Source organism: Mercurialis annua, linkage group LG2 (genome assembly GCF_937616625.2).
Source record: "Mercurialis annua linkage group LG2, ddMerAnnu1.2, whole genome shotgun sequence".
Taxonomy (NCBI): Eukaryota; Viridiplantae; Streptophyta; class Magnoliopsida; order Malpighiales; family Euphorbiaceae; genus Mercurialis; species Mercurialis annua.
Genome location: NC_065571.1, coordinates 39,580,455 through 39,592,659, shown reverse-complemented (window position 1 = coordinate 39,592,659; position 12,205 = coordinate 39,580,455). Strand labels below are relative to the sequence as shown.

Below are 12,205 nucleotides of genomic sequence, written 5' to 3'. Positions count from 1 at the left end.
GTCCTGGGGTTGAGACAGGGTCTATCCCAGTTGTTAATATTGGCGTGTCTCAGGCTGACCAAGGTCGGTCTCGGAAGCGGAAGAGTAAAGTTGGGGATTCTGTTGAAGTCCATGCTGACACTGGTGCTGATCCGACTTTGACTTCTTATGTCATTGCTCGGTTTTTGAAGAGGAAGACGTTGGCGGATACTGTCGAAAATTATCCTACAGCCCTTTCGTTGGCCCGTCTTTGCTCTCTTCCTAAAGACGTGGATAGCCTGAAGATTGTCCATCCTCGGGACTTTATTGATGGGGTTGTTCTTTGGCGTTTCAGGTAAACGACTTTGTCTTTGTATATTTTATTGTAGTGTATTTTTTATGATTCTGACCGTGGTTTATTTGTGATAGTTGATCAACCATCTGCTCGGGGCTCGTTCAGTTCAGGACGATTTGGTCAATTAGGCGTCTGCTGATCGGGAAAAAGCCGAGGCTGCCGCTGCTACTCTGGAGTCTGAGCAGATTGCTCGAGCCAACGTTCAATCTGTTCTTGATAATCATATCAAGGAGTATAATGCTCAGATTGCCGAGCTAAAGAAGGAAGTGGCCAGTCTGACCGAGACTCGAGTTGAGCTCAAACAAAAACATGAGTTGGATCTCATCAAGCAGAGGGAGCAGCATGATGTGCTTTTGGCCGACCAGAAGAAGGCTGCATCGGAAGAACTTGGGAAGGCTGTTCGGACAGAGGTTGCTGCTGAGTTCGGTCAATTGACCGACTTGTTGGAGGATGATCTGAGAGAGAGATTTGGTCCCCTGCTGTTGCCTGATGTTGATCCCGACTATCTTTATCTCGATGCAGCGAGCATGTATGAAGTGCTTATGCGGAAGAAGGCCGAAGTATCTGATGCTGCGACGGAGATGGTGGCCGAGCTAAATAAAGAGTTTGAGCAGATAGACCGGGATAACGCTCAATCTGTTGCCGAACCGAGCATTCACCTTCCTACAGCTCCGATGATGCCCCGACAGCTTGATGTGAGTCACTATGAAGAGGCTGGCCTTAGCGAGGGTGGTGGTTCTAAATCAGGAAATGGTTTGAATTTGCCTGACGATGTTACGCAGGCTGTAATAGATTAGGAACTGTGCCTTCTCTTTTTTTTTTGTAATTTTGTTTGTGGATTTTTCACAAGTAATATATATACATATATATATATATATATATATATATATATATATATATATATATATATATATATATATATATATATATATCGTTTTTTTGTGTGTTATATCTCCCTTGTTTGGTACCTTTCTTTACTTTTTATGTGTTCAACTTTGTCATCGGTGCTTGTTTAAAAATGTAGATATTGTTTGTGGAATATTTCATCTCTTTGTTCGGTTTTTTAGTTCGGATAAAGCAATTGTTGTGAGTTGTTTTGAGCTATGGTTTAATTCGGATAAAGCAATTACTTTAAGTTGGTTTAAGCTATGGCTTAGTTCGGATAAAGCAATTACTTTAAGTCGCTTTAAGCTATGGCTTAGTTCGGATAAAGCAATTGTTTTAAGTCGCTTTAAGCTATGGCTTAGTTCGGATAAAGCAATTACTTTAAGTCGTTTTAAGCTATGGTTTAGTTCGGATAAAGCAATTGCTTTAAGTCGCTTTAAGCTATGGCTTAGTCGCTTTAAGCTATGGCTTAATTCGGATAAAGCAATTGCTTTGAGTTATTTTAAGCTATGGCTTAGTTCGGATAAAGCAATTGCTTTAAGTCGCTTTAAGCTATGGCTTAGTCGCTTTAAGCTATGGCTTAATTCGGATAAAGCAATTGCTTTGAGTTGTTTTAAGCTATGGCTTAATTCGGATAAAGCGATTGCTTATGGTTGTTTTAAGCTATGGCTTAATTCGGATAAAGCGATTGCTTATGGTTTGGCACACTTTGTTTTTTCTTTTTGTTTTCTTTTATTGATAGGGGAAAAACTTGCATTTTTGCCTACAACTGACTTTGACCAAAATGCAAGTGAAAAAACCCCTGACTGACTCGATTAACCCGAATGTTGTCTACTGATAGAATCTTGTAAGAACCCTGGCGTTCCAGGTTCTTGGTAGGTCTCGTCCTGACAGATATGTTAAATAATAGGCTCCTCCTTTTCCTACTTTCTTTACTTGGTAAGGTCCTTCCCAGTTTGCCCCGAGTTTGGATACTCCTGCATTGCCTCTTGCTATGTCGGCTCTTCGTAGTACTAGATCTCCGACTTCAAACGTTAGGGGTTTGACCCTTTTGTTGTGATATGTTGACATCCTTTGTTTGTATGTTTCTATGTGTAACGAGGCTTGCTCTCTTCTTTCTTCTAGCAGGTCGAGTCAGAGTCTAGTGTTATCTTCATTTTGTTGTTCATCGAAGTATTGGACTCTGATGGTGGGCATACCTATCTCTACTGGTACCATTGCCTCGCACCCGTAGGTTAAGCTATATGGGGTCCTTCCTGTGCCAGCTTTCGGTGTGGTTCGGTATGACCATAGGACACTGTGTAGCTCATCGGCCCATCGACCTTTTGCCTCGTCTAGCCGCTTTTTTAAACCATTGACAATGGTTCGGTTGGTTACTTCGGTCATCCCGTTGCTCTGTGGGTGGGTGACCGATGTGAACCTTAGATCAATTCCTTTTTCAGTGCAGAATTCTCTGAAATTTTTGTTGTCGAATTGCTTTTCGTTGTCGGTTATGAAGGTCTTTGGGATTCCGAAACGATAGATGATTTCTCTTCGGACAAAGCTTCGCACTCGTGCTTCTGTTATAGTGGATACAGCTTCGGCTTCTACCCACTTTGAGAAATGGTCAACTGCTACTATTAGGAATTTTCTCTACCAACTTGCCGTTGGAAAAGGTCCAACGATGTCTATTCCCCACATGCTGAATGGCCAAGGACTTATTATTGGATTTTGTTCGGTCGTTGGTTGATGGTGTACATTTTGGTGGTACTGACACTTCTCACATTTTTGTACCAGGTTTGCTGCGTCTTGTGCCAGTGTCGGCCAATAATAACCTTGTAAGACGGCTTTACGACAGAGTGCCAGGTGTGAGATGTGGCTTCCACATACACCTTCGTGTATCTCGGCTAAGACATATTTTCCTTCCTCTACCGTGAGGCATCTGGACCAGGGGTGTGAGAATGATTTTCTGTACAGAGTCCCGTCTCGGTATGAGAAGTGTGGTGCTCGGCGTTTTACTTTCTTTGCTTCTTTGTTATCTTCGGGCAGGCTCCCGTTTTCGATGTATGATATGATGTGTTCCATCCGCTGGTCCAATGGGTTGATGAGGAACGTTGCTTCAGGATTCTGGATACTGCTGAAATTTTGAACCGAGCACGGTATGCCCGGCATTGTTTCTTTGGCTACTCCGGCTTTTGCCAATGTATCTGCTTCTGTGTTTTCCTCTCTGCGTATTTGTTCTAACTCCCATTTTCCACCCTCTTCTGTAATTTTTGCGAGCAGCTCTTTTACTCGGTCCACGTATTTTTTCATCTCTGGATCTTTTACCTCGTATAAACCAAATACCTGATTAACCACCAGCTGAGAGTCACTCTGAATTTTGATGTATTCAGTCTTGACTACCGTTGCCATCCTTAACCCACCTATCAAGGCTTCGTACTCTGCTGCATTGTTGGTTGTCGGAAAGTTGAGATGGATCGAGTTTTGCATTTTTATCTTATGTGGCCCTCTTAATACCATGCCTGCTCCTGCTCCGGTCATGTTTGATGCTCCGTCTACTTGTAGCGTCCAGCTGACCAGGCCCTTGTTTACTTCGGTAAGTTGATCGTGTGTTGTTGTTTCTGCTACAAAGTCGGCCAGGATTTGAGCTTTCTTGGCTGTTCGTGGTTCGTATTTGATGTCGTATGATCCTATCATGACCGACCAGTTGATTAGTCGTCCTGATGTTTCCGGTCTTGCGAGCGCTTTTCTCAGAGGTTGGTTTGTCCGGACTATTATTGTGTGAGCCTGAAAATATCTTTTTAGTTTTTCGACTGTTAAGACTAATGCTAATGCAAATTTCTCGATTTTGCTATATCTGAGCTCGGGTCCTTTCAACACCTTGCTCGTGTAGTATACCGGCTTTTGCTCGGATGCCTCTTCCTTTACTAGTACCGATGCCACTGTTTCATTAGTGACACTTAGGTATAGGTATAATTCTCCGGTTTCAGGTCTTCCAAGTAGTGGTGGTGAACTCAGGAATTTCTTGAGCTCTTCAAAAGATTGTTGGCATTCTTCGGTCCACTCGAATTTTTTCACATTTCTTAATGTTTTGAAGAACGGGAGACATCTTTTGGCCGAGTTAAACACGAATCGACCGAGAGCCGTGATTCTTCCGTTGAGTTTCTGAACTTCTTTAGCTGACTTTGGTTCCTTCATTTCCAAAATTGCTTTTGTTTTCTCCGGGTTTACTTCAATGCCTTTTTGAGAGATGAGGTAACCGATAAATTTTCTTGCTGGTACTCCGAATGCGCATTTGTCCGGATTTAGCTTGAGTTTGTATTTTTTAAGCTTGGTGAAGACTTCTTCTAGATCTTTTGCATGATCTTCTACCTTTTTGGACTTGACGATGATGTCGTCGACATAAACTTCCATGTTACGCCCGATCTGGTCTTTGAATACGAAATTCATTAATCGCTGATAAGTTGCCCCTGTATTTTTTAATCCGAATGGCATTTGTTTGTAACAGTATGTGTCGATGTCGGTTACAAAGCTTGTTTTCTCTTCATCATCTTTGTGCATTGGGATCTGGCGATATCCTTGAGCCGCGTTTATGAATGAGTAGACTTCGTAACCGCTGGTTGAATCGACCAGTTGGTCAATGTTTGGCAAGGGGTAGCTGTCTTTGGGGCATGCTCGGTTCAGATCTGTGAAGTCTATGCACAATCTCCATTTCCCATTTGGCTTTTTTATGAGCACGACATTTGATAGCCATTCCGGGTAATACACTCTTCTGATAAAACCAGCTGCTAGTAATTTGTATACTTCGGCTCTGATGGCGATTTGTCTGTCTACTGCGAAGGCTCTTTTCTTTTGTTTGACTGGCTTGTGCTTTGGATCAACATTTAGTTTATGTGATATTATTGCCGGGTCAACCCCTTCTATCTCGCCTAGGGTGTTAACAAATTCGACCTCGTTCCTGATTAGCATGTCGGTTATCTCCTGTTTTATTGGTTTAGGCAGTGTTGCGCCTATTTGGACCGATCTTGGTGTTATTCCTGTCAGGTTAACCCTTTCTAGCTTTCCATGCGGTTCGAGTTTGCCCTCATCCGAGTCTGGTATCTCCATTGTTTCAATAGCCAAGGTTTCTTATACTCCTTTCATTGATACAAAGTAGCATTGTTTGGCTATGTCTTGCCTTCCTTTGACCGTCACCACTCCTTCTTCGGTTGGTATTTTCATACACAAGTATTTGATGCATGTGACAGCCACGGTGTTGTATAACATTGGTCTATCGAGTATGACGTTGTAAGCAGGTGGCATGTCGACAACCATAAATAATGTTTTGAATTTCTTTGTGATGCCGATCAGGCCTCCTTTTGGCGAGCCATTTTCTTTCCCTAATTCCACCGTTAGTTCCGCAACCCCTTCTGCTTGTACCGGCGTTCCTCCCAGGCCGACTAGGGGAGTTTTAACTGGTTTGAGATTTAGAACGGAGCACCCTATACCGATGTATGCCTGCTTTGTGATGAGGTTAACTGAGCTTCCTTTATCGACCAATTGCCTCATCACCCAAAAAATTTCGATTAGTCCCGAGATTACCAAAGGGTCTTGGTGTGGAAAATCTATTCCTTCGCTATCGGCCGAACCGAAACTGACCTCTGGCAGAGGTTTAGCTACCGATATATTCATCACCACTTTTTGCCTTTTGCGCCTTCCTCGTTTGTATTCTGGGTCAGCCATACCGCCTGCTATGGTGTTTATTACCCCCGATACATTTTGTCTTTTGGGCGGTGGTGCTTCTTCTCTTTTTCCACTATGCTCGCCTCGGTAACTTCCTCCCGAGTTATAATTTTTGCTTTGTGCGACAAAGTCTTTTAACCGACCGACTTGCACCAATCGGTCAATTTCTTTCTTCAGACTTCAACATTCATCGGTGACATGGCCATGGCCATCGTGGAATTGGTAGTATTTTTTCCTATCCCCCTCGTACTGAAGCTTTGGTGGGTATCTCACCGGCTCATGGTTGTTCTGTATCCACATTAGGATGTGCGATCTCGGTGTATTGAGTGGAATGAAGGCTTGATCTTCCACTTTCACTGGTCTGTGTGGTTCTGTCCGTTGTGGACCGGCTTGCTGTTGGTTTTTTGGCCTGAACCTGTCTTGCCTAGCCATCGGACTGAAAGTAGGCCTTGGTGTTTAGAACTGTGTCGTCGTATGTGTAGCCTTTCGTCGTTGTTCTTCATCCAAATTTATATAATTCCAGGCTCGGTCCATTAGCTGGGAGTAAGTCTGTACTAGATTTGTTATCAGGTTATCTCTGAATGCCATCATTGTTGTGTTGTCCTTCATAGAGTCTATCACGGTATCATCATTCAAGTTTCCTACTTCGACGGCTTCGGCATTAAATCTGTCGATATAGCTTTGCAAACTTTCTCCCGGTTTCTGGTAACAAAGTTTTAGGCCACTGAACTTTTCTTCCGTTGTATGCTCGGCACGAAATGAGTTCGGAAAGCTTTTGCTAGCTCGTCAAAGCTTCGAATAGAGCCTTCTTTCAGGCTTTGATACCAGATGGCAGCTGGTCCTTTCAGGGTTGTTGGAAAGAGTTTGCAGACGGCGGCTTCGGACAAGCTTTGTACCATCATAACTACTTGGAAACAGCTCAGGTGTGTGTTCGGATCCTCAGTTCCATTGTAGTCGTCCAGCTGCGGTGTTTTGTAGTTTAAAGGGAAGGGTTCGTCCCGTACCTCGGTCGACAGTGGGTTTCCAATGTTTAAGAAACTTGTGTTTCTCGGCTCTTTCCTCATGAATTTTTCCATTTCGGTTCTGACCCTTTCGGTAATTTCTTGCTCCAGATTCTTTTTCTTTGGTGACTCGGCTCCGAGCTGTGCACGCTTTCCTCGATTTGAACCCGTCTACGCGTCTTCTTCGGTCCCTCTGGAGCTTTGTGTCCGGCTTGTCCTTCCTTCGGGTTCTGTTCACGTGAATTTTTCTCGTGGTTTGCTTCCTCGGGTGTTGTCTGGCCTTGGTAGAATTCTTGTGGATGAGGTGATGTGGTCGGTATGTATGGTGGGGTAGTAATGTTGCCCTGAGATGTGGTTGTCGCCGTTGGCCGAGCATGGGCTTGTTGTACCTGTTGAAGGAAAGCTAATTGCCGAGCATGAAACTCGATGTATTCTTGGATTTGTGCTGGTGTGGGGTTTTGAATCTGTGGTGGTGGTCGGTCTGGGAGTGGGGGTAGTGCTCGGAGTGAATGTGAGGTGGATGGGGGTTACGCCCGGTCTTAATGAAAAATCTTGAGTGGCTTGCTGCATAGGAGTGAAGTATGATGTTGGGGGAATGTTTCCCGATAGTGGCATGCCCCATGGATAATGGGTGGTGACCCCCGATGTAGTGCCTGGGTGAAAACCTCCACCTGATGTTGTGGCCGGGCAGAACGAGCTTTCACCCGTGGATCTTCGTGGCGGCGCGTTGAGCCCCTCTTCTGTTCTATTGCTGAGCGTGTTATTATCTCCGATGGCGGGATCATCTCCCTCTACTCTGCTCATCCTGTTGCCTTCCGGTAGAATAGAAAGGGGGAAACTTTCTTACTTTCTTTCCCACAGACGGCGCCAATGATAACTTGTGGAACATCGGCTTCACTCTGCTCCGGCGGAAGCTTCAAGACCGTACCTGAAAGGCACAACACAACCGTAAGAAGGATGCCGGAAGGGGATTCCGGCAAACCACTCCGACGGTCTAGTCAATAGGTGTTTAGTGAGAGAAAGAATAAGAAGTGAAAGTGAGTTAAGAGTTGAGAGAAAAAGAGAATTAACCTTTTCACCTACCTTTCTTTTGCCTTTTATACTATGCCTTTGTTTCTCTTTGTCTGGGCCGACAGGTCTGACCTCATTCTCTTTGTCTATGCAGAAGTTTGTCTGGAATGTCAGGGTACGTTCTAACAGATTTGCTCAGGGTGTTCAGAGTGGTTGCGCTCGGTGAATCCGGGATGTGCCTACCTCGGTGAGTCTGATTTAAGCCTTCTCTCTAATCGTTATGTGATTTTGGCTTGCTTCGGGTTTCCTTTATTTGTTGTTGTTCGGCTTTCTTTGTGGATTGTCTCTTGCTGAGGTCGGTACATTTATCTTATTATCAGGATCAGAGAAACCTCGATCTGCCTGGCGTTATCAATCAGTTGCTCTAATGGTTTACTTATATCAGATGTCAAACTCACAAACTCGGCTCCTAAACCCTCTACAAATCTCGAGTTCACTCTGACTGGGTCTGTAGTCAGATCGGGTGCGAACCTGCTCACTCTAGTGAACTCAGTCACAAACTCTTGCACAGACCGATTGCCCCTACTCAGGGTCAGCTATTGATTACGATAACTCTCCGTCACCGCAAACGGTAAGAAATATTCTCTGTAATGATTCACAAACTCAGCCCAAGTCATAGTGTCCATGGTTGGCTGAATATGGCGTTGAAACCAATCTTTCGTAGGTCCTCGCATAGACATTTCCACCATGACGATGGTCTGTCTCTCATTAGCTTGTAAACGTCGAGCGCTGCGTTCTACTTCCTTCAGGAAGTCCAGAGCATCATTAGAACCGTCAAACTTAGTTGGCTTAAGGCGCATATAAGCCAAAACGATATCTCGATCAGTAAAAGCAACATTGTGTAGCTGTTGCTGTTGTAGTTGTTCACGATGCATATTCTGCACCTCAGCCTGGTTGGCTTGCATAGCCGCAATTCCCTTAAGGAACTGATTCAGGTCAAAACCTACGACATTAGGTTGTTGGGCTTGCGCTTGTACCTCTAGTGCCTGAAAATGGGCCTCTTGGCCTCCACCACCACCAGTCGCTTCAGGTGGTAAGTTAATCCCACCATGAACAGAAGACTCATCTTGAGCTTCTGGATGCACATCATGTGCCCCTTCTATAACATTTCGTGCTGCAGCAGCAGTTCGCTCTACTTCTTGTCGTTGGTCAGACATCCTGACCAAGACAAACAACATTACTTAGCCGCATAAACGCATATCGGCAAAAACATAATCATATACCACGCACATCTTATCGCATGCGAACACACACACTAACGACAGACTCACATCCTAAAGGGAAGGCTGAATTGTTTTTTGAAAATCAAATGAATACATAACAAAGACAAGACTCAAGTCATATGTGCTGCAGTAGAATTCCTAGGATTATCTTAATCATATAGCACTTAACAAAAGTAAGCAATGGTAACTGGACCATGCTCTGATAACAACATTGTCACGACCCAATCTCATGGGCCGAGACCGGCGCTAGGGAATGGGAGTGGTTGCTCCGAAACCCGTAGCAAGCCTAAAAACGTAAAACAATTTTTCGTAAATATCAAATATCATGCATGACATACTCATACACGCGTCATGCTAAGAACATGCCAGGTATACATATCATCTGGCAATCACAATCATTATAGCGCAGCAAGTCTAAAACATTTATACTTTAAAACATAAAGTTATATATACAGAAAGTCATTTAATACAAACTAACATTGAAAACATCTATCTACTGCAGCTCTAAGAGTAAAGTACTGTTTCTTTACATACTTTCAAAAATACAGACTTTTGGAAGTAGGATAGAAGTCCGTTGCTTCAAAAACGTCTTTTACCTGAAAGGGAAAGCTGCGAGGGGTCAGTATATGGGAATATACCGAGTGAGTTTGCATAGTTACTAATAAGCATTTAAATAAAACATAAAATCGATAATGTAAACGATTCGATCAAATACAGCCAAGTAATTGATCTAGATGAAACCCTATTCTCCAAATATCCGTCGATATACGATAATAACAATAATAATCAAATCGATCGATCCAATTGGTAGGGTCCCGAGATAATTCAACCGAGTTCAACCTTTACCGTCACTTTATCCCAAGTTGTGGGTCCCGAGATAGTTCAACCGAGTTAAACCTCGTATCCAATTCGATATATATTCCAACTTCGATACGATACGATATTCGATGTTCGATATTCGATAATATGGGCCCTTTTCATAATTTCTCAAATCAAAATGGTGATCACACAGTCCTATTACCGCCCAATAGGAAGGCACGTTTCATCGGATGTATACTAGTTTCAAATTCAAGTATGAATGCAATTTCATATAAACATTCACGATATAAGCAAATGCGATGTAAAAACGATATACTTTTTAAATACTTGAAAAGTAAACAAACAAACTCACAGATCTTGTTATTAACACCAAAAGCAAAGCAAACTCTTCGATCAGGTTCTTGGAGCTCCGGGTCTAGTAGCTGGATGATTCACCGGATCTATAACGATATTAGATAAACTCAAATCAGGAATCTGTTCTAGAATTGACTCTAGACTCGAGACACGACACGCTACACTCATTAACCGTCATGCTACTCACGTGTTTATCCCGATAAACGGTATCTAACTCGTTTACAGTTTGTATATCACTTTTAAATAAATCCTCGTTAGGCTAACGTCTCAAATTAATCGGTAATTAATCGAATACTAATCGATTTCAAATCTCGATATGCACGTACGACAAATTTCTCAAATACAGGTCGATAAGCGGATTTATTGTGCGTGCGCAGGTCGGTCTGTGTGGCTTCACAGTTCCTGGACTGTGCGCTCGCACAGTCTGCATGCACAGCCGGCTCGTGCGGCGCACAGCCCCGGGACTTCTCCCCGACGCGATTCTCAACGTGCTTCCAATATAAAAACGGCCTAACACACGTATAACACATAATCTATGCTCAAAACGTTGTAATTCAATCCTATAATCGTCAAAAGGATAAAATCGTTTCGTGGTCTAAAACTTTAACTCGATATATCAAGAAATTCACCCATCCAAACAATAAAACGTCAAGCTTACCGTGATTCACCACTGAAATACGATTGTTTCGAGCTATAAAACGTCGAAAACGGACGAGAAACGGAGATCGAGCGACGGAACGCATTCGATCGTCGAAGGAAATGAAGAAATGGAGCTGATAGTATAGGTTCTAGATCCTTCAAATCTTAATGATGAAGGTTTATATATATAATGGCTAAAATACACTTTGATCCTTGAAACTTTTCAAAAGTTTCAATTTAGTCCAAAACCTATCCGCGTCCAAATTTTAAACGGTTTCCAATTGACTCGAAACTTTTACCACTAAACTATAAATTATTTCGCGGATTTTGGCGAAATAATTTCCGTTACGGGATTTAAAATTTATTTTATATTAATTTTTGAAGTTACTTCTTTAATTCCCGCTAATTCGCTTAATAAAAATTATTCTAAATTCCTGATATAATTAAATTAAATTCTTTTTAATTTAATTTAACGGAATTTCCAACACGTGGCACAATTTAATTATCTTAAAATATTTGGGGTATTACAGTTAATAATCCGAACCACTCTAAATCTCTTTGTGTTCTTTTCTAAACCCTAATTTTCTATACTTTCTTTTTAAACAAATTTTAGTTTCTAAATTATACCTAATTCACTCCCCTCTTAATTATACCTAATTCACTCTCCTCTTAGGTTGTTATAAGGATTTCAATTCTTGAGGCAGAATCCGAGGAGTGAATTCTCGGCAGATACAAACCCCAAAGAAAAAGATAAAAGAAAGAACAAGGAACCGAGGATGGGTATCCCGTAATAGAAACGTTTCGTAAAGCCACTAGTAGAGTGGGTTATAGCCGGGGTTTGAGAGAGCTAAAAAGAAGCGTCGATTGAAAAGAGGAATGAGAGGGCGGGACGATTAGAATCGGCTAAAAGAAAGGGAGAAGGGAGAGTGGGGATCTGATGGGAGGAGAGAAGAGAAGGAGCATGCTTTGGAGATTAATTCCCACCATAAATACATTGGATTGGAGGAGGGGGCGGTTGCGGTGGTGGTGGTGGTTGGATGAGGAGTGGAGGCGGTGGAAGTGGAGGAGAAGGAAGGGGAGTAGTTGTTGGTGGTGGTGTAACTGTTCATCTTGTTAATGGCGAAGTCCATTGTTGGAGCAGAAAGGACAAGTTAAAGATAATTATCGCTGAGCAAATAAGTGTGATTTAACTATGTCAC

At 42.8% G+C, this 12,205-nt stretch overlaps 2 protein-coding genes across 2 annotated transcripts; both read right to left on the bottom strand.

Annotated features, from left to right (window-relative positions):
- Positions 1-2,332: 2,332 nt before the first annotated feature.
- On the bottom strand, positions 2,333-5,284 carry LOC126668489 (uncharacterized). The gene is made up of 2 exons (XM_050361681.1): positions 2,843-5,284; positions 2,333-2,791 (listed from the first exon to the last, which is right to left on the bottom strand). The coding sequence occupies exons 1-2, from the start codon at positions 5,282-5,284 to the stop codon at positions 2,333-2,335; spliced, it is 2,901 nt and encodes a 966-aa protein (XP_050217638.1).
- A 1,071-nt stretch (positions 5,285-6,355) lies between these two features.
- On the bottom strand, positions 6,356-6,963 carry LOC126668488 (uncharacterized). Its single transcript, XM_050361680.1, has 2 exons — positions 6,655-6,963; positions 6,356-6,601 (listed from the first exon to the last, which is right to left on the bottom strand). Exons 1-2 carry the CDS (start codon positions 6,961-6,963, stop codon positions 6,356-6,358), a joined length of 555 nt encoding a protein of 184 aa, XP_050217637.1.
- Positions 6,964-12,205: the final 5,242 nt, after the last annotated feature.